General features: G+C 48.1%; 1 protein-coding gene across 5 annotated transcripts in view; it reads left to right on the top strand.

The window, feature by feature from the left end:
• Nucleotides 1-1794: 1794 nt before the first annotated feature.
• The window catches only part of ARHGEF7 (Rho guanine nucleotide exchange factor 7), a gene marked incomplete at both ends in the record, with an annotated part of 105141 nt that continues 85652 nt past the window's right edge, over nt 1795-21283 (top strand). For 3 of the 5 annotated variants that reach the window (XM_079537125.1, XM_079537124.1, XM_079537128.1), the window contains 2 exons: nt 1795-1959; nt 12829-12915. In XM_079537125.1, the coding sequence (XP_079393251.1) occupies nt 1795-1959; nt 12829-12915 (252 nt within the window). Of the gene's footprint in view, nt 1960-12828; nt 12970-21283 lie in introns of all 5 variants that reach the window. The other 2 variants (XM_079537126.1, XM_079537127.1) reach the window with 2 other exon arrangements.

Genomic DNA, 21283 nt, shown 5'->3' with positions numbered 1-21283 from the left:
GAGTTGTCTTCATTGACCTGAAAAATGAAGCAGATGTTAACAGAACTTTCAAAAGTGATCTGACCCAGTGACAGCATTTCTGCTTTGGCATGACTCTAACAGCACCTGCCATGAGGTAGCACAGCAACTGGGCTGTAGGCTCGAGGGCTTTAAGTTGTGTGCCAGGGGAGACTCAGATTGGCTGTTAGGAAAGAAGGAGCTCCTCAGGAGTTGTGAGGCACTGGCACAGGCTGCCCAGGGAAGGGTGGAGTCACCGTCTCTGGAGGTGTTCAAGAACCTCGTGCATGTGGCACTGAGGAGTGTGGTGTGGGCACGGTGGGGGTGGGCTGGGGTTTGGACTAGTGGTCTGTTCTGACTTCAGTGATCCTGTGATTCTATGCAATTGTAGCTGGGGAAGGTTTGAGTGTTTTAGAGGAGAGTGCCCGCTGTCCCTGGAGTATGTCTGGCTGGCTGGATGTGACTTGTGTCACCAGCCATGGGATTTTGCCTCCAGTGGTGTTTCTCTGTGAGGGGAGGGATCTCTGCCTTCTGCAAACATGTTTTAGAAATACATCTCTCTTTGTTTTGTTTTGTTGATTGCTTGTTTAAATAGATGAAGTGGGTCCAGAGGAGGGTCACGAAGATGGAAGAGCTTATTCAGTCTGGAGAAGGCTACTGGGAGACCTCACTGTGACTTTCTAGTACTTGAAGTGACCTTACAAAGAGGAGGGGGACCTTTTCACACATTCTGACATTGATAGGACAAGGGGAAGGAAGGGGGGGGGGGGGAGGGGGGGGGGTGTAGCTTTAAACTAAAAGAGGGGAAATTTAGTTTAGATGTTAGGTGGAAATTCTTTACTCAGAGGGCAGTGAGGCACTGGCACAGCCACCCAGAGAAGCTGTAGTGCCCCATCCATGATGGTGCTCAAGGCCAGGTTGGATGGGGCCCCGTGCAGCTGAGCTGGTGGGGGGCAGCCCTAACCATGGCATGGGGTTGGAATGAGATGATCTTTAAGGACTCTTTCAACCCAAGCCATCCTGTGATTCCACGATCTGTGCGTTTACTGTGAAGTACTGCTCTGTACGTATGAGACTTTTTCTCAGGAGGATGTAAACTTCCATAGGGTGAATCTCCCTGTGAGAGTTATCTGCTGCATGGGAGCTCTGGTTTCTGGTCAGCCCGATGTTCAACCTGTCTCCTCAGCACTGAGATCCCGACCTTGGTTTGGCACAGGGAGAACTGTACATCCATCTAGAGCACCTCCTCACTGCTCCAGAGGCTGACAGACGAGGCAGTAACAGCCATAAGAGCCCCATCCAACCTGGCCTTGGATCCCTCCAGGGATGGGGCGCGCACAGCCTCTCTAGGCAACCCGTGCCAGCGCCTCACCGCGCTCGCAGTAACGGATCGATCCCGAGCACCCTCCCGCTGCAGCCCGCTCCCCCGTGCCGCACAGGCCCGCCGCAAGCAGCCTGCGGAGGCGGGCGGCTCCCCCAGCGCTCCGCAGCCGCGGAAGCTCCGCGCCGCTCGGGCCGCCGGGGGGCAGCCGCCGCCCGGTCCGGTTCCGCGGGCGCGGGGGAGGGGGGGTCCGCGGGCGCGCAAGCCCCGTGCCGTCACGGGGCGGGGAGGAGGCGGCTCTGCGGCTGCATGTGTGTGTGTGTATGTGTGCGTGTGTGTGGCGGGGCGTCGTCATCCGCATTCACATGGGGGAGGCGGGGGCCTCGGCCTGAAACCCCCGCCCGGGGAGGGGAGACAGCGATCCCATAAAGCCGCCCCCCCTCCCCCTCTCCCCTCCAACCCAGCTCCGCGCGGCCATGACTTCGGCCGAGCAGACCGTTACGTGGCTGATCGCCCTGGGCGTGCTGGAGTCGCCCAAGAAGAGCATCGCCGACCCCGAGGGCTTCCTGCAGTCCTCCCTGAAGGACGGCGTGGTGCTGTGCCGCCTGCTCGAGCGCCTGCTGCCGGGATCCATCGAGAAAGTGAGTCGGGGGGAGCGGGCTTTGTCAGGCCGGGGGCGGCGGCACGGCGCGGGGGGCACGGCGGCACGGCGGCCTCCGACTCGGAGCCCCCGGAGGTTCGGTGCTGAGTTCCTCCCGGAGACGATGGAGCCGGCGGGAGGGAACAAAAAGCGCTCCCTTAGCCCCGTGGCCGCCGCTAACATTCGCGTTTCACAATTTGATTTCCTTGTGCCGCTGTGTAATGCGGGCTGTTGTCCTGCTTGCTTTCTTTATTTTGGCTTTCTGGAGGCCTCCGTGTGCTGGCACACCTCATGGAGCCAACTTTCCCCATCTTGCTGGTGACTACTGAAGGTCACCTGGCAGGTGGCTGTGGTCACCTGGTTTTCTGGAGCCTCAGAGTTGGAAACCTTTGAGCTATGTAGGGTGCTGGGTTTGGAGCGGGCTCTTCAATTCCCCGCAGATTGTCACTGCTTTGTGCTGTTGTCCACCCTGCTATGTTTGGCGGCTCGGTGCTGTCCTCATGGACTGCAAGCAAATGGGGGATGTGGAAATGACACTGGAGCCCACAAGTGTTGTGGAAATGACACAGGAGCATGAGTAACACAGGGACCAGTGCAGGGACAGCTGGCTGGGACTGCTGTGGCCTGGAGCAAGCTGCCCATGGAAAGCGTGGAGTCTCCTTCTCCGGAGTGACTCAGAACCCACCTGGGTGCTGTCCTGTGTGACCTCCCCTAGGGAACCTGCTTTAGCAGAGGGTTAGGCTAGATGGATCTCCAGAGGTCCATCCCAACCCCTATGGTTCTGTTATTCTGTGTGTGTGATGCAGCTGGAAATAATGCGTGTCCACTCCTTGGCAGCAGTTGGGGTGCAGAGCCCCTCAGGAATAGTTTGTTGGTGCATCCTTCTGCCTGCATGACAGCCGTGGTGGTTTCCCAGTTTGTCTCGCTGTGCCTCCCCGCCTCTGGTCTCCAGAGCCCCATGGAGCTGGGTGCTGAGCACTGGGGCAACACAGAGCTATCCCTGCACTCCTGATAAGCCTGGGAGGATGGGGTCTTGAGATGGAGTGGGGAACAGGTTCTGCTGCAGGCACATTGAAACAGATATGAGTGCGATGGAAATAAGTGCTAGGAAAGTGTTTTCCAACTTCACGTGCTTCTGTGTACGGTGCAGCTAGGAGTGGCTTTGATGTGAAAGAGAGGCGTGCTTTTGCTATCGTGTCGAAGGAGACAACGCTTCTGATACTGGGATCTCTTCCCAACCCCAGACCTAGAGGAGCCTGTGCAGGGGCACAGCTTCTCGCAGGAGCTGTCAGTGGGGTGCTGCTATCCATTCTGCCATACAGAGATGAGCCTAATGGTGCAGGGATGTGCAGAGGGTGATGATGGGCTGGGACGGCTGGCAGAGAAGAGAAGGCCTCTCGGCCTGCCACCTACCCCAGTCAGCCTGTGTTCAGCTTTCTGCTAGAGCTCTGTATATCCACTAATTTCTTTGTTTTGTGAGCGGATCTATACGTAGTTTTTGGCCTTTCACGCTGTGCTTTCTAGCCCATAGGTGCCTTTGAAAGATTCACGAACTCATGTTCCAGTCCAACTTTGTGCATATGCTTTCTCTGTAGTTTCAGTGCGTACCCCATCGTGCTAGCTGGGAGCACGAAAGGAGTATGTCTGAGCTATTTGTATAATACTGTTCTCTTTTTTTTCTTTTACTTCCTGTGGCTTGCCAGTAAAACATATAGCATTAATATCCCTACGTCTTTGTATCCTGGTATTTTTTTTTCCCCCCATGTCTTTTTGTTTTTGCTACTACTGTTCATTTATAGAGATTTTTTTTATACTGAGCACATTTTAAATATGAGTCCCTTTATTCCCTATTTGTCCTTAAAGTCTTCAGTTCAAACCAGACTTGTCTGAGCTCTCACCAGTACCTGGTTTGAGCCACAGATGTAGACTGATTCAGCTCTCAGTATCATTTAACATCACAACTTTCTATGAATACCTGGCATAAGCAAGAAATTGGAAGACTCCCTCAGCTTATCTTCCTGTTAATACAAAATAGCAACTAAAACCAACAAAGAAGGATTGCTTATCAGTTTCTCGAAGATGTTTTCTAGCAAATGCTCTAAAAGCATTTCTTTCTTTCAAAAACTGTTTAGGAAGAGCACTCAACGCTCACAGGAATTTAATAATGTATTTTTGGCATTTTGTGCTTTGAAAGCCTCTGGGTACCCTGCGAGTAATTAGTAGACTAATTTTAGTAAATAAGGGTTGTCTGCCCATACAAGGAGTGAAGCACCTGAAGGTCAGCTAGCAGATTGTTTTTCAGTCAATAAAATGAATTGGTGGGTTTGAGGGCTGGTCACTGTTCTTCCTGTAGATTGCATTGTGTTTGTGTGCTGACTTTGTGCAGAGTAACTCCTTCTCAGGGAGCATTGGCTGCATTTGTTTACAGAACAGCTGCCTGTCTTGAGCAGCAGACAGGTATTCAATTCATCTGATTCCAGGATCTGTGAATAAGAGTGCATTGGAAGGCAGCATTACTATGCATTACATCTCTTGCTTTTGGGCTGCTGCTGGCCATTGCTGCAGTTGCGTTGCTTTTGAAGAGTGGCCACAAGGAGGTAAAGCCAGGCAGAATTTGGACAGAGCAGTGGTCCCGATGAGCAGTTTTGTAACATGGGAAAGGGGTAGAAGACAGAGCAGTTGCCTGCAACCAACAGGGCAATGACTGCCACCTCCCTGTGCCCAAACCCAGCGATGCCTCAACTCCTTAAAGCTCAAACTTGCGTTGCATGAGTCTGTGGATCTATGCTAGTGGATGGAGAGCTGTACTGAAAGTCATTTGAATGGGAAACCAAGGTTTTGTGTTACAGCTTCTTTAAGGCTGAGCGGCCCTGGGGTCAGGGAGAGGCTGCTGCAGCCGTACTGCCATGCAGTTGTTCACTGCGTGCATGTCTTCTGCTGCAGAGATCATTCTCCAGACAAATCCCTCCATCACAGGCCCATTTGACCCACTTTTGGCATTGTAAATAGAGATTAAAACTGGAGCGAGAATTTTCCTTGTCATCCTTTGCTTTGCGCTCCATTAAGTTCTGTTTGTACTTTCATTTTTGGCCAGTTGCTCGACTGAAATGTATTACTTTGAGGACAGCTCCATTGGCTTTGGAGGAAACGGGATGTTCTTTTGGGGAGGAAGGAGTACTGTCTCTCAACTGGGAACTTCTGTGAGGGTCTGTGACCCCTCTGCTATTGGTGCATCCCAGGCACTTAGTGACAGCCTTAGACAGCCTTAAACAGCCTTGACTGCTGTGCCTGTGGGGCCTGGCCTCCTGGAGGATGCTTCAATGGTGCAGTTGTGCAAGAGGAGTCATGGGAAGCTGGCTGGGGCAAGAAGGTAATATGTTTCCTCGCTGATGGAGGCTCAGCATATGGTCAAAGCAAAACTTGTTTCTCCGTCTGGAGGACTGGGCACTGGGGTCAGCGTTTGTGGTTATTTGTCGGTGCTGGGTTGGGACTGATGAGAGATTTGACCTAATGGTTGAAGTCTCTGGAGAAAAGAGGCATTTTGAATTTTAATTTGGGAAGAATTGAGCTGTGTGAGAATCCAAAGGCGAATGGAATGCTCTTCATGAGCACAAGCACTTGGAGTCTGAGTCCCCAGAAGGAGTGTCCAGGCAGTCATGTGTTGTGACCATCTCAGCGGCATTGCCTTATGGTAAGTGTAAATGCCCTTTGCTTTGGCCAGATGAGCTCTGTGATCATAGAATCATAGAATCACGGAATGATTTGGGTTGGAAGAGACCTTAAAGATCATCCAGTTCCAACTCTCTCACCTGGACTTGTCAACCACTAAATCAATAATTTGGTCAGCTTGCCCAGGGCCCCATCCAACCTGGCCTTGAACACCTTCAGGGATGAGGCATCCACAGCTTCTCTGGGCAGCCTGTTCACTTCTCTCTGATTCCACTTAGCCAAGTACTTCTCTCCTGGTGACAAAGAGTGACCTGACTGCGATGTTTCAGACTTTGCAAAGAAAGGGCAGGTGCCTGGGAGCCAGCACTGATCAGAAGCAGCGAATGTTGCAACCAGAGACCTTTGCAAGAGTGCAAGATGAACTGCAACCAAAGTTGCAGAGACTGAAATCAGATGCTTGTGAGGCAATGTGAGCACCCTGTGAGCAGTGCCACCCATCAAGTGGCAGTGCCAGCTGCATAAGCAGTCTGAATTTGGGAAGTAGCTCTGGTACTTGGTGGGGCTGCCAAGGTACACCTGGCTGAACTAAAGGACTGCCCTGCCAGTGCTCATCAAGACCCACAGGAAGGCACTGAAGCAGCAGCAGGTCGTCCGAGGACTAAGCCAAGGAGGGGAGAAGCAAAACATTTGATGCATTTGATGTGTGTACGCTCTCTCCCCTTAGCAGCAGTCCTTGCATAGAGACTCCCAAGGAGATTATTTGCTTCTGGTAAGAGTATTCCCTGCTGGGCCGCTGTGGCTGCCTGCACAGGGAGACTGATGTTGCTGCAAGGAGGGTGAGCCCAGCTTCTGGGGAAAGCTAGCCCAAGTGAGATTGTTAAACTGCTGTTTTGTTGTTTTTTTTTTTCTTTTTCTAAGTAGTTCTGATTCTCAAAAGTGTTCCTATGAGCTTCCTCATGGAACTGTGGTCTACTTACGGAGTTACCATTGACCACACTGCCTTGCAAGTACAGAGTACAGGAGGGGCACTGGTGGAGAATGCTGCTGCTTTTTGCACTTATTTGCCAGCTCTTTAATTCTGGTGGCTCTGATGTACAGAGAAAGACAGTGTGCCAAAGAAGCAGAGGACCAGTATCTGCATTTGCTGTCCCTTTTCCTTCAAAATCACACCCTGTTAATGCTGAAAGGTCTATACAGACCTTTTGATATGCCAGACCTACAGAAGAAAGGGTAATTAACGAAGCTATTAATGAGGGAATTGTTTTAATGAGAAAAAAATACAGAGGAAATTTAGTTTTGCTGATCTTGTTCTCTATAATGCCCTCTCCACAGCTCCTAGAAGATACATTCTTTCTAGCTTTGTGTGTAATACTTAGAACAGACCTGGCACTACCTTAGCCCTTGGGTGCTCTGCTGTTACCCAGACCATTCTCCAAACACCACATGCCTGTGGCTAAGAGAAAGAGCTCTGGGGTGCCCAGTGTGCTAGGGAGCAGAATGCTCCTCATTGTTCAGGTGAAGATGCCTATGGTTGTAACTCAAGCCTTAGAAAAACTGCAACTGTGGCCTTAAAATTGAAAGTTTACAAATTCTATATATGTATAATTCATATGCATACATATATGTATGTAAAATCTGCTTTTGTGCCACTGGGGGGAGGGAGAGGTGTCTTGAATATTCACATTTACTAAATAAGACTTCTCATTTGTTACTGCCCAGTGTTTGTGAAGATGAAGCTTCACAAAGTTTCAGGCACAACAGGGCTTGCAGAGATGCTGTGAGTTGGCGGTGTAGCAGGGGCACCAGCCATGTGCTCTGCCTGGATTCTGCCCTGGATGGCTGAGCCTTCCTGCCCCATCTCTAGCTGGTGTGAGCCCCTGATGTGGAGCAAAGCAGTGCTCTCTCCACTCAGCATCGTAGATGTGAGGTTGCAGCTGTCAGCCACCACTGGCGCAGGTGATGAGCTGAGAAGTTTCTGCAGCCCAGTTCTTCCCTGTGGACCTCAGCAGGCAGAGACCCTCCTGGTGCACGATGGGCTGTTCTGGTCTAGGAGAATGTCATTCAGGTCTCCATTTTCTGGCTCTGCAGTGAGTGCGATAGGAAAATGCTGGCACTGTGCCCAGGGCAGGGTCTCTGCTGTGGGATTTTAGTAGGCCTGTGGAATATTTCCTCACATTGAGGTGAAAAAGCAATCAAATCCCACACCCCTGGCAGATACAGCTGTGCTGACAGAGCTGTGCTTTAGTTGGCTCCATCGATGTCACCGGGGGAAGTACGGTGCGGCTGGCAGAGGAATTCCCTCTCTGGCATATGTTACATCCACACGGAGGACTGGTGCCAGCACCGCTAGCAGCAGAGCTCTCCCAGCGTAAACAAACCCTGAGTGATTGGGCTCCCACCGCCTCAGCTCGTGCTGCGCAGGCGGTGCTGCCGGGCTGTGGGAGGGTGCGAAGCCCCCACCTGCCTGCAGGGTGCTCCCCAGTTATCCGCTGCAGTGGGTTTCCAGCAGCCTCTGCCTTTACCCTGGAGCAGAATTTCTTGGTGTTTCTTGCACCGAGCAGCTCCGAGGAAATGCTTTTCTTCCTGTGGGCACTGTGTGTTCGTTCCTGCGGTTCAGTGGGGCTGGTAACATAGCACAGGGCTTGGCACATCTGCATGCATGCAGATACCATCATTTACTTTAAAACAGAAAAAAAAAAAAAAAAAAAAAAAAAAAAAAAAAGGATTTAGAAATATCTGGAAATGCTGGAAAAAATGCTCATCCAGATGTAACCGGACCTCTGTGTGCATATTCACGATGCTTTGTGCATCAGTAGAATCCCACCTGGTTCAGTTCACAGAGTGGGTCTACAGGTGGCTCAGAGCTGCAGCTGCAAAAAAACAGCTTTCATCCTCAGCTTTCCATGCTTGACATTCTCAGTTTCTTTGTGCTGTCTTAGCATAGGGTTGTTTTTCTTTTTTTTTAGTGTGCCTGGAGATATAAAAATGGAATGGAAAAACTACATGTAATGTAATGTGAAAACAAAACTATCATTTGGAATACCACGATGCCCTTAACTTGATATGTTTATATCTTAGCCTTAATCAAATATCTGTCTCGTGGGAGCAGGTTTATAAACTTTGATGGGAATTTGATCAGGGTCCAAGGGAATTAACAAAAGTACAGTACTTCCACTGCAAAGAACATACTGTTTTGCAGAATGTTGTTTAATACAGGTGCAGATCTGGAAGGATGAGCTCCAACAGCTGTATCAGGCCCACAGTGTGATTTTCAAATGGCAGGTTGAAAAAGAAAAAGTGGCTCTAAGTGTAATGTGGGACTCAAAGAAACAGCTTATTAAGGCTGCCATGGAATTGATTGACATTCTAAGAGCACTGTAAATTTTCTTCCCAAACTTGAAAATATTAGCTGAGGGCTTTGGGGGGCTATTTGCAATAAGGGAGAGAAGCAGCTAAAGCAGAACATCAGTGTGTTTCAGTGCAGGTCACTGTCAATGAAGGCTGGTTAGATGCAGCAGTGTTCTGGGACACATGCAGAAGAAGAGCTCGGAGCTGGAGAAGCCATCACCCAAAGTGTTCTTGATGCCGGGTGCCCTGATGGAATAGAAGCCAGGTGAGCAGGAAGCTGCAGGTGGTGTGGCAACAGGCTTTATAGGTTGGGAAATCTCAGTACCAAAGAGCTACAGTAGAGCAGAAACAGTAGGATGCAGCGCTCCATTGAGCCTAAAGCCCAAGCTGTGCCTTTCTAAGAATCCTGCTCCATATTTTTAGTTTAACTATCAAATTCCTCTACTGTCACCTCATATCAAAATTAATACATGGGAAAAATGATCCAGTCACATACTGTGGCATGGGACTGTATCCTCCTGATACTTACAGGAGAAAAACACATTCTCTTATGGTTTTATTCTTTTGTAACACTCTTTGAAGCACAAGGCTGGCCCTCTGTGGGGTTTTTCTCCTGGTGTGCATGCCTGAAGGCTGGATCTTTAAACTACACTCAGGCAGCTGCACTCACAGTGCATAGAACACCATTAAGGTTGCGCTGGACACAGCTGCTGGTTGGCAGTATCTATTCTGTTTGCTGGTGGTTTCTGTTTTCTCATAACTCGGGTGATCTCTTCTCCCTTCATACTAAACCACGTTGTACCTACTAGGTCACACTACATAAATGGATGAATGACAACAGAATTACTCCACAGAAGTGTTAAAAAATCAAGCTATTGCTATTGTCTTTTATTTTATTTATTTATTTATTTATTTTGTTAAGATTTCTCTTACTTTTGCCCACTTTACTCATCATACAAGTGCAAGCAGGCAGCTGGTTTTCCATATAAATAGCTGATGATGTCACCTTCATATTGACTTATAGTTTACTCATTACGGAATCACAGAATGGCCGGGGTTGGAAGGGGCCTCAAGGATCATGAATCTCCAACCCCCCTGCTACATGCAGGGCCACCAACCTCCACATTTAATAGTAGACCAGGTTTCCCAGGGCCCATCCAATCTGGCCTTGACCATCTCTAGGGATGGGGCATCCACAACCTCTCTGGGCAGCCACCTTACAATCAGGGAGCTATCTTTCTGTCTTTTAAACTCATTTATTATGCTGTACATTCCTTTCTTAATTTCTTTGTATACTTTCCCTGCCCAAAAGGTGGCCTTTTTCATAATTTTTTTTCTTAATGCAGCTCCTGTTATGGTTTTGCTCAATACTACCTGTCTCTGCTTTGCCCTTTTTAAAGTGCGTTTGCTGTTTTGCTTAAAGCCGTGGACTTTCTGGAGTCATAGAATGGCCTGGGTTGAAAAGGGCCACAATGATCATCTAGTTTCAACTCCCCTGCTACATACAGGGTTCCAACCACCAGATCAGGCTGCCCAGAGCCACATCCAGCCTGGCCTTGAATGCCTCCAGGGATGGGGCACCCACAACCTCCTTGGGCAACTTAATCAAAACAAATGTAATGTTAGCTGGCTGCCATCCATTTGTATTACACACTGTTTCTGGATGGCAGAAAAATGTAGTCCACTTCTTTGCAGTTGTGGTACATTGCATACGTGTCTTTCCTGAGCTGTCCCTAATTTCTGAAACTGCTCCCTGAGAGTTTTGGCCTCTATCAGAGTCTGTCCGTGAACCACACAGAAGTGGTGTAGGCTGTTGCTCCTGCTCTGTGCATTACCTTCCCTTGTCTCTCTGAATTCCACTCTGGAGCCCTGATCCTTAATTAAGAATCTGTCAGGTCCCTCTGGAAGTCCTGTCTTTTCTAATTACATGTATTCCTTTTTATTTGTATGACTGTAGCACGCAGAGGTTCCAGTTCAACACTGAGGCTCCTTTGTGCTACGGATGCTCCAGGCCTGTAATAAGAGGGCAGCCCCTGCTAATGAACTGACAGCATGGGTCTGTGGCAGCCAGGGGAGGAAACAAGTACAGGATAGGAGAGCTATTTAAGCTCTCCTTTTCATTGCCTTTATGTACAGGCAGTCTGTTAAGCTAAGTAATTCTGGAGTATGACCCTACTTCAATCACTGAGGTTTTATATTTTGTTGTTTATCCTTGCTTTCTGAATGCATTTGCTGTACTTACCTGCCTTTACCCTGCAGGGTGATCAAAAGCAGCTGCTATGCAAATAGTTTAAGAAAAAAAGTTGTAGAGTGCAACTGTGTAGTTATTGTGTATCCCATGTCAGACAGGAATATGAGGTAGAGCAAACCAGAAGGGTAAACGTGGAAATACCCACAGCATGCTCTGGAAGTGTTTGTAACAGTGGGTGTTGGGATGGTTGGCTAAGCTTGAGGATTCCTACTTCTAGTGAATGAATCCAAAGAATCACAATGTATAGCATGCAATAAATGCAAAACTAGCAAAAACAAAAACAAAAACAAAAACAAAAAAACAACAAAAAACCCCCAAAAAAACCAGCACAGGAGGGATGATACTCGCCATGTTCCCTGCAGGGTCCATTGCCATTTGCGTGCTTTCCAAATGCACTGTGGTTCCTCCTCACGCTGTTATATGCGTGTGGGACTTCCTTGGCACTGCCTTTACCTTCTTGTATAGTCAAGACATTATTCTCAACCCATGGCAGTTTACCATAGTACCAATCAATGTGTTTGTGTGCATGTTTGCTTGACAACAGTGGAGCTTCTTCCATTCATATTGCCAAATTACTTGTGAAAAACTGTGGTGTTTGTGTAAAATTGATTTGAATTTTGTCTTGAGAAAGCAATAGCAGCTCATGTTTTACATTTCTTTGTTCTAAGGTGTGTTTGCTGATGCTCGTGGTACTGTGAGGTCAGAATAGTTGATACAAACTCCGCAGGATGGCCCTGCCTTGGTTGCAGCTTGATGTTTGGACTCAGCCTTATGCTGAGCTCCACGTGCTGTGAAGGTAGATATTATGCATGTAGTTTGATTTCCATCAGTATGTGTGAAGCAGTCCTTCCTCTAGCATAACATGCAGGCAAAGGGCACAGCACCCAGAGACTTCCAGAGCACTTTAGCTTTCCAGCTCACAGAAGGATGTGCCCGGGGCTGCAGGTCTGTTTACCTCTTGGTTTGAGCAATAGTTTGTTTGGTGAACTAATTTGTTTAAAAAAAAAAAATCAATTTTTTCTTTTTTTCTTGGGGGGAGGTGAAACAAGGCTTATATGTGCTATTAGGTGAGCTAAGCAAGGCTCCAGTAAAGATTCTGCACAGAGGCTGAGCTGTGCCAGGCGTGAACGTGGTTTCTTGGGCTGAGGTTTCTGAGGTCCAGCCACGGCTTTCCACTGTGGGGTTCCTCTTTTCCCGAGGTAGGAAGGGGCTGTGGCTGACAAAAAAAAACACGGACCAGTGGATTATTAACCGGGTACCGGCACATTTCCCACGGAGCTCTTCCCAGGCTTTTCTCTCAGTTATTTCTAAAGCCCGCCCAGGATTCCGCTCTCAGAGCAGCCCGGTGCCAGGCGGCGGCCGCGCCCCGCCCCTCTACGCTCCCGTTCCCGCTCCCGTACCGCGCTGAGCCGCCGGGGCCGCGGCAGCCGGGCTGCGCGCTGCGCCCTCCGCCCTCGCACGCCATTTCCTGCGCTCCGTGTTTACTTCCCGGTTCAACCCCTTCCCAGGCAGGAGCGGAGGGAGCGGGAGGTGAGGGAGCGGGGACCGGGCCGCGCCCCGCGGGGCCGGGTCCGCGCTGAGCCGCCGCCTCTTCTCTTCCAGGTGTACCCGGAGCCGCGCACGGAGGGCGAGTGTCTGAGCAACATCCGCGAGTTCCTGCGGGGCTGCGGTGCCTCGCTGCGCCTGGAGGTGAGTGGGGCGCCGAGGGAAGGGGCGGTGGGGCCGGCGGGGCCGGCCGGCTCGGTGCCCGGGGGAGCGGCGCTGCCGCCTTCGTGCCTTTGTGCGGACAAGATGGTGGCGGCCGCCCCTCCCTCGCCGCGCCGCGGGTCGGGGGCTGCGGGGTCGGGGGCTGCGGGGTCGGGGGCAGCGCTGCGCTTCGGCTCGGCTCCCAGCCGTGCGGGGCTGCGCGTGGGGCTGGTGGAGGAGCCGGGCTGCGGCGCGCCGGGCTGCTCGCCGTGCCCGTAGCGCTGCTCGGAGTGCGGCAGCGCGGTGGTGCCGGTGCGGCTCTGCCCCTCTCGTGCAGCGGGCTCTTAGCGGCCACATCGTCCGCTTTGAGCGGCGCTGGGGTCGGCGTGTGGGAATGAAGCGCTAATGAGGGAAAATGGTAGATGTGGTTTCTCCCGAGCATCCTTCGGGTTACATAAAAACCCAGCGAACTGCCATATTTCCCAAACATGTGTTCGCAGGGTTGCACATTAGCGAGTCCCACGTTCCTTTTATATTTAGCTGTGAGAGGGATGTGCTGCTGCCTCGCTTTCTTGATGGGTGTGTGGGAGAGAGAACTGATGTAATCCAAAGCACTGCCCAACTTCTCCGCATTGGAGAGGCACTGTAATCTCTGTTCTTAGAAGCTTTTTTTGGGGTGGAAAAGATGGTTCCTGGTGCTTCTGAATGTGAATTGGCTCTGTGTTGCCTTAACGAGTTCTCAGGTTCTTGCAGTGCCTGTGGTCCTGCCTGTAAGGCTGTGGGGCAGAATATCATTCTAAGCAGGTTGAGCTTTCCTGAGGCTCTGCACAGTGAGCTATCATTACTGAAATTAGTGGTGCAGGGCTTGCACTTAATCCTAGGTTCTGTTCTGGGAGAAGATTAAAAAATAGTTTTTTAGTGCTATCCCTTGTGAAATTAGACTTCCCCCTTCAAAGAAGATCTGCTAGGATTTGTTGAGAGGAAAGAACAGTTTCTATGGGATTCAGAAACCAGGCTCTGGGCTGAGCTTTGCATTGTCTCTAACGTTTGTTTTTTTTCTTGCAATAGCTGACTTCCCACTCATTTTTTATTTCATGTCTGTGTTAAGTTTTCCATATTTATAACCCCTCTGTGTGAGCACTGACCTAAAATTCAAGTAGTGGAGATACGCGAGCTACAGGGAGTTGGTGAGGGGAGATGCTTCAAGTCTCAAGTCAGAAATAAATTGCAGATACGAAAGCGAAAGGTGGGAGAAAATACAGTGAGTATCCATCTCTTTGTACTCGTTCCCTTGGTAGGGCTCTCACTGAGCTTGGAGCTTTTCCAGTTGTAGTTTGCAGAAAGCTTTTGTCAGCTCTTTTGCTCAGAGTGGTAAGAAAGTGAAGAACAGTGATTTAAAAAAAAGATAATTTTTGTCTTATGCTTGGAGCATGAATATTTTTGAGCATAACCAAATTGTTAGCATGGCTTCAGGGGCTTCTCAGCAAGGCTGCCGGAAACTCCTTTCTTACGTGGAGGCACTTGGCTGCAGCAGCTTCCAGCCCAGCGTGTTGGAACAGGAATTATCCCAAGTTACCAGGAGAGGTGAGAGCCTGGCAGGAAGGGGCACAAATGCTTAGGTTTATGGAGCCTTCTGTATTTGTCTTAGGAACTTTGGTTATGCTTGGAGGTTGTCCGTTCCCTGTTGTTTTCTCATTAATTTTCCCAACCCCCTGGCTGCGGCCAGAGATGAGAGGAAGGGCAGCCCAGATTCAACAAGTGAGTATCTGGCAGAGGCCTCTCGGCCGCCTGCTAACCCTGGGCTCTTTCTGCTCTCTTCTGTAACAAGGTGTGAGTCAGCCCTCGTAGATCTCTGCTTCACTTGCTGTGGGAACTGGGGAGGTGCCATAGCTTCTCCATGCAGCATTGATGTAATGCTTCCTTACTTGTGGCTGGGTTTGGAAAGAGGGTGGCTGCTTGCTTTGAAGACCGCCTTCTGTTTTTGCATCGAGTGAAGAGTGTCTCTGAAAACAGTGGCAGAGATTTTTCAGGGTTAGAGAAGATTAAATAATGAGTCAGTGGTGAGTATAAATATCTGACAAACCAGTGGATGTGGTTGTGATCTTTAAATAGAATAAATGTTTGAATAGTGCAGGTAACAGGAAACTCTAGATTGGAGCGGGGACATGCCACCTTCTGTGCATGGATGTGGTGATTTTTGTAACATGTGTATGCTACCTGCAATTTTGCATGGCTTTACATGGAGCTGACTTAGACAGGCATTGAGTTGTACGTAGTCAGGTCGGGTGGTTTCTCTCTGATTTTTGGAGCATGGTAAGAAAACAGCACTGGTTTGCTTAGCATAGGTTCAGCTTTGCACAATCTCTTCTTGTTCTTAGAACTGAAGTTATCATGAGTAAAGTAGAATTGTGGTTTTACAAAATTGTCAGAGCACTTTGCTTTTTATGCTGCGTGATTCTAGCTTTGGAACTTAGATGTGTGTCTGAGAACTCGATGAACTGCCATGGTTAACAGAAAGATGTGCCTCAGTGGATAGTTTCTTTCAGATGTTTTCCTCTATGGTTTCTGTTTGTTGAAGGATGTGATGACTGCTCTCTGTACTTGAAGATAAGGGCAGAGGTGAGAGTCTTTGTTGGTTTGGGAATATTCTGATGTCTGGAAGTTATCCTTATTTTCATCCTTTCCCCAATAAGTTTAAACTGTTAGATATGATGTTCAGAAAGCATGGTTCAAATTCTAATGAGAAGTATTGCTGTTCCTCAAGGGAAACCAATGGATCTATTTCTTCCCTCCATGGTATTTGATGTGTAAGTGTTCCAAAACAAAATGAATGCTTAATCTGGGGCTTGCAGTAAGCCTTTGTAAGTTGAAATCTGAGTTGGTAAAACAGAAATAGTTTCAATTAATAACTGTAAGATTGTTCTACAAGTGAAGTGTTTTCTTAACACTTCTTAAAATACTGATTTCTCATATATAGATTAAAAAATATTAGACCTGTTAACCACAGAAAATGTCCCTGAGATCTCAACTAGAGTTGAAAGACTGAATTTTCAACTCTATATTATTTCTCCGTTCTGGAAGCTGTTAGTTTTTGCTTAGAATAATCGTAGTGTCAAGTGGTTTGAAGCTTTGAAGCTTCACTGCGTTTGACAAATGTCTGCATAGATGGAACAGACTGTAGGAACAGCTGGCTACTTTGCAAGTTCATAATGTAACGTGCAGTTTCCTTAGGTATGGAGACAATTTGCTATATGTTGTTCTTACCAGTTTTGCTTTAAGAGCTGTTTTTCCACGCAGCTTCTCCTTTGTGTGAAAAGATGCTTAACGACATTCCCTTTTTGGAAGAATGACCTCTTTGTCAAAATAGGTTCCCAGGAAAGGCCTGCAGCATAGAGGCTGTGCATGGCAGACTCGGTTCTAGAAGAGGATTATTAGTTAAGTATACTTGACATGGAACTCGCTGCGGATATGCAGTATCTTCCACTGAACACTGGCAGGAGAGGCAGAAATGAAGAAGTGATGATCCTAGAGTGTTTGTTCCTTCCTGAGCCCCCATGAGTTTGTCTGTGGTGATTGTCTCGTTCCTACATTGGGTTACTCCATGCTGTTCTTCTTTCTGAGAAGTCTCAGTTTCCTGGGTGTTTGCAGTCTGTCTTTTGACCAGAGACGTGTAACAGTCTGTGGGGCCAAAAAGAAGCTCTGAAGAACTTTGTCAACATCAACAGTGGAGGAGTTTATTTAGCTTCTCTTATATCTTAAGAGAAAAATGGTAGTGCGTTATAGTGCTCATTGTTTAAAGCACTGAACACTTGATGTATCCCACGAATGCCACCTCTTTTATCAAAGTTCTACTTGATCAAATTCCCAGAGTAGTGTCTTGCCAAGTGTGTCTTGATCTCAAACACACTTCGTATTTCTGACTGTTACTGTGATGGAAAAGGTGACAGCAGGCTAATAGAAAAGTACAGGTGAGCTATGGACTTGAGAATCTTTTCCCTACCTGTCAACAGACTTCCATACTTCTGGCATTCGTGATGGTCAGTTTATTACAGAGGAAGCAATGCCAAAATCAGGGTTTTACTTCCTCAGTGAAATAACTAAAGAAGAAATAAAGCGAACCTGGCAATGCCATGGAATGTAAGGTCCTCTGTTTGTTCATCAGTAAATCTCTCGTGCAAGAATTTGCCCTCAAGGTTTTGAACGCTACATGCAAATTTGGGAAATGAAATCTTGAGAGCTATTTATTATGTCAAGATATGCAAATGTGTCTGTGATACAGCTGTAGCCCTGGGGAGAAGTTTGCAAGGGGTGTCAGTGTTGTTCTGTTAGACCAGTTCATCTTTTGGGAGCAGGATTATGCACCTTTTTCTCTTCTTCCCTGCCCCACTCCTTCCACAACCATAGCAATTAGTCTATAAGGTGATGCTGCTTTTTCTCTCTGAGCCTTTTACATTTCCCAAAGATAATGATGGCTGCAGTCCTGTTGCCCTTGTGGCCTTTGAAAGGTATTCTGCAAGTCAACACTCAAAGATCTGTTTGTGCAAGGAAAGTGTCGAGTTAAGTTGCTGTCATGAATGGAGCTTCCTGATGTCTGCTAGTGAATTAGGAATGGCTAAGGTTCTAGTAGAGAAGAGTGTTAGGCCAATATTACGATCAGATTTTGTTGTAGATTTTTATTAGATTGGAGGTTAAGATTAGATTTTAAATGTTTGTATACCTGCGAATTCTATTGTATTGCATGGTGACCTAATACTTGAAGCACCCACATAAACTAGTGTGCATGTAGAGTGTGTATGGCATGGTGAACGTGCCATGGACATTGATCCATTTTATCTTAACTTTATGGATCAAGTATGAGGGATGTGTGGCATGCCGAAATACACCTAGAGCATTTCAGTTGTCACTACATACAGGGGGAGTTTGGGAGGTGCACATGCTGTGCTTCTTTGCTGTAACTGTTATCTAGTATGTATCTGCTGAGAGTGGTTTTGCAACAGCTTGAATGGGGTAGCTCTGTGGTTCAGGAGAGGCTTCGGTATTACTGCTTAATTTGTGTGGTTCATTTTATTTCGAAGATCTGAATAAACCCTTGCACGGTAATTAAAGCAGAAATATGGTGCACAGTTAATCTAGAATGCACAGCAGACTTCAGCAGTGCACTTTTATGCTTGAATGCAGCAAACAGTGTTCACAAAAGGGTTTCAGTGATTCTTCCTGATAGAAGAAGTGTGGAAGCTAGGAGAATCAGGAGAACTGGGTTAGTATAGAGAGCCAGAGGAGGGGAGGCTTTTGCACAGAGCACCAGGGCACCCAAGGAAAAAAGGAGTTAAGAGAATACAAAGGTAGTTTGCTGGCTTTTGCTCTTCTCTGGCTTGCTGGAGGAGTTCTTGTCCTGATTTCTTTAGCCCTCCCTTGCCTTCCAGCTCTTTGGTGTGGATTTCAGCAAGGAGGGGCTGCTCTGCTTGCCCTGTAGGAGGAGGAGGGACTTCTCTTCTGCTTAGTTCTGAACAAGGTGTGAGAATGTGTATGAAGGCGGCTCCTGGGCAGAGGAGGTGAGCTCCAGGAGGCATGGTGACAGGAGGAACTGAACACAATCACCTTGCTATTAGGTGTCAGATATTTCCCAAGCCTGTGTGTGACACAGATAGATCTTTTGTCCTCCCTACATACAGTATGTGTTACAGATAGTACATTCTGTGTGAAACTTGAATACCAGCAGCTTGAGTTATGTAGCATTATGTGCCTTTAAGGTGTATTTTTGGACTCAAGCTACCAAAAAGTAGTTACATCTGTAGTGCATCCTACAGTATATAGCAAGTGGCGTTGGTTGGTCTTTGGGAAACTTTTCTAGCAAAAATAGGATGCAACTAGAGGAAAGTTTTACCATAGAATATCCTGAGTTGGAAAGGAGCTGTAAGAATCATGGAGTCCTACCCCTGCCTCTGTGCAGGGCCACCCAACATTCAAACCCTTTGTCTGAGAGCAGCGTCGTCATGTCCTGTGAACTCCGGCACTGGGCTCCGTGCCCACAGCCCTGTGCTTCCCGCTCCATGCCCACGGCGCTGTGGTGCAGCCCCTTTCCCTGACCCCCAGCTGCCCTCCCCTGACAGCTCCATGCCGTTCCCTCGGGCCCTGTCGCTGTCACACAGAGCAGAGCTCAGCGCTGCCCCTCTGCTCCCTGTGAGGAGCTGCAGCCGCCATCAGGCCTCCCCTCAGCTCCTCCAGGCTGAAGAAGAGCTGAAGAACGGAAGAAATTCTGGCTCCATGAAATGGATGTTGCTTTTCTTTGCTGGTTTCAGCGTAATATTTCTGTTTGGGAGCCTTTATGTTGATTCTTGCGTGGGACAATGACGAAATATCAAATCTAGGTCATCTTATGACTTGATGTAATTTCTTAAATGCTTCCAGCATTGACTTCTGCTCGCATGCAGATTTCTTGGCATGTGTGGGAAAGGTGATGTACGCCCTGTTGAGGAGAGGAGGTTTTGCAGGCTTCATTTTACAAGGTTGTCTTGATGAGAGAAAGTAGCTTGCTTGCTTCCTCTAATTTAAAGGAGGAGGCGTACTTAGAACGCGGTGATTTACCCCTTTCTTTTGGGGGAATTAATCTCACTATGTTGAGCTAAATCTCCAGCTAGTTGTAGTTCTTACGTGTTTTTGCTTGTGCCTTCTATTTCACTATAGCTGGCCGTATGTAGGCATTTCACCAGTTGCTGGGCTGCTTATGGCACTGTTACTGGGAGCTAGCCTGTGGGAAGAATAATTTTTCTGATGTTATTCACTTTTCCTAGGTCTTTACATCAGGAAGCATTGAAAAAAAATTCTAGGTAATGGAGCAGTTGTAGTGCTGATAAGCTCGGCCTCATCTTACTGACAATAAGATGCCATGTCCTCGTTCCTCCAGCCTCACCGTTCTGATGGCAGGTCCGGAGGCTGTCGGTGATGTTGGAAGATGAAGGCGATGTTTCAGTAGGTGGCAGACTTCTCTGGATCGCTGCAGAGCCGGTGGTGCAGCCCGATATGGGAGAGAGGGGGAAAGAGGTTGTGACGCCTTTCTGTCAGTGCCATCTTGTGGGCCGGGCATGAAGCTGGAGCTTGGTGATTCAAAACGAAGTGGGGAAAACCTTCTTATGCGGGGATGACCTGAGTGGTTTCCTCAGATGTTTCTGCCTCCCCACATCAGCCTTTGCTGTGGGGAGAGTGAGCAGCCCGACAGCTGTCCGTTTCAGTGCCCTGGTTCAGTGTGGTAAGCTGCTGTGCCGCTGGGGGAAGCGTGCAGGCTGCTCGGGCATCTGGGGTCAGAAGAGGGCTGGGGTGAGGGGCTCTCATGCTAAGTTGTTTCCTGAAGAGGTTGGGATGAAGGCTCATAGCTCGTAGATGATATTTTTGATTAATTCTGATTAATCCTTCTATCCCTGTAATTCTGTAGCAGGAGTTACAAACAAAACAAAACAAAACAACAAACAAATAACAAAATAAAAAGACACCAAAAACGAAACCCAGAAACCTCACCAAAGCACCAGCCCTTCCAATTTCTTTTGACTTGTGTTTTCATGTAGCATATGACCACTGCCCTATTTCATCATCAAATTGGCTGAGCTTCTCTGAGTGGACTATTTAGAAACAATTAACTTGCAGTTGCTTTTGAGTCTGATTTAGAAACAAAACATCAACAACTGAGCCAAGCCCCTGCTTCAGTACAAATCCTCAGTGCTATTTGCTTTGCCAGCCCTACAGAAAGCACGACATAGTAGGGAACTGCCTCAGGTGGTCAAATAAAGGAAAACCAGGGAGGGAAACAAGCAAACAAATAGGAGGCATTACAGGCTGGTGTATTGTTTGTGAAGGACAGATCCTGGCTTGGTAGCTTTGGGTGATTTTCATGTACTTACATTTTTACACTCCCACCCCTTATTTTCTATGGCCTTTCACTTATTTTCCTTTGGGAGGGGGGCACTACAGTGATCATCAGAGGGAGAACAAGTGGTGTGGTTAGTGATGACATGGCAGTTTTATTATGAAGGTATTTGATAAATATCCTGTGAAATTTCTGCCTGATGAAGCCATCTCCCTCTGATGCCCACTCTAACTAGGCTGCTTTGCGTGATCAATTTAAGGGATTATTAGCTGTAAGTACCAGTGAAAGCAGTAGATCCTGTTGTATCTGGAATAGGTGTCAATGCTGCAAAACAAGCCAGTGCCCTAGTTCTATTTAGGTTGGCTCTCTATCCCTCTCCTCCCATTTCTCCAGAAAGGGGGCTTAACTGGTTGGACTCCCTTGTGTAGATTGCTAAACTGGTGGATGGGAGGGGTGAGGGAGGATATCGTTACATCTTTCCTTTAATGGTGTTTGCAGTGCTGAAGACAAATT

This window comes from Tetrao urogallus (assembly GCF_951394365.1).
Source record: "Tetrao urogallus genome assembly, chromosome: 1".
Lineage (NCBI taxonomy): Eukaryota > Metazoa > Chordata > Aves > Galliformes > Phasianidae > Tetrao > Tetrao urogallus.
This window is presented reverse-complemented; position numbering and strand designations above follow the sequence as displayed.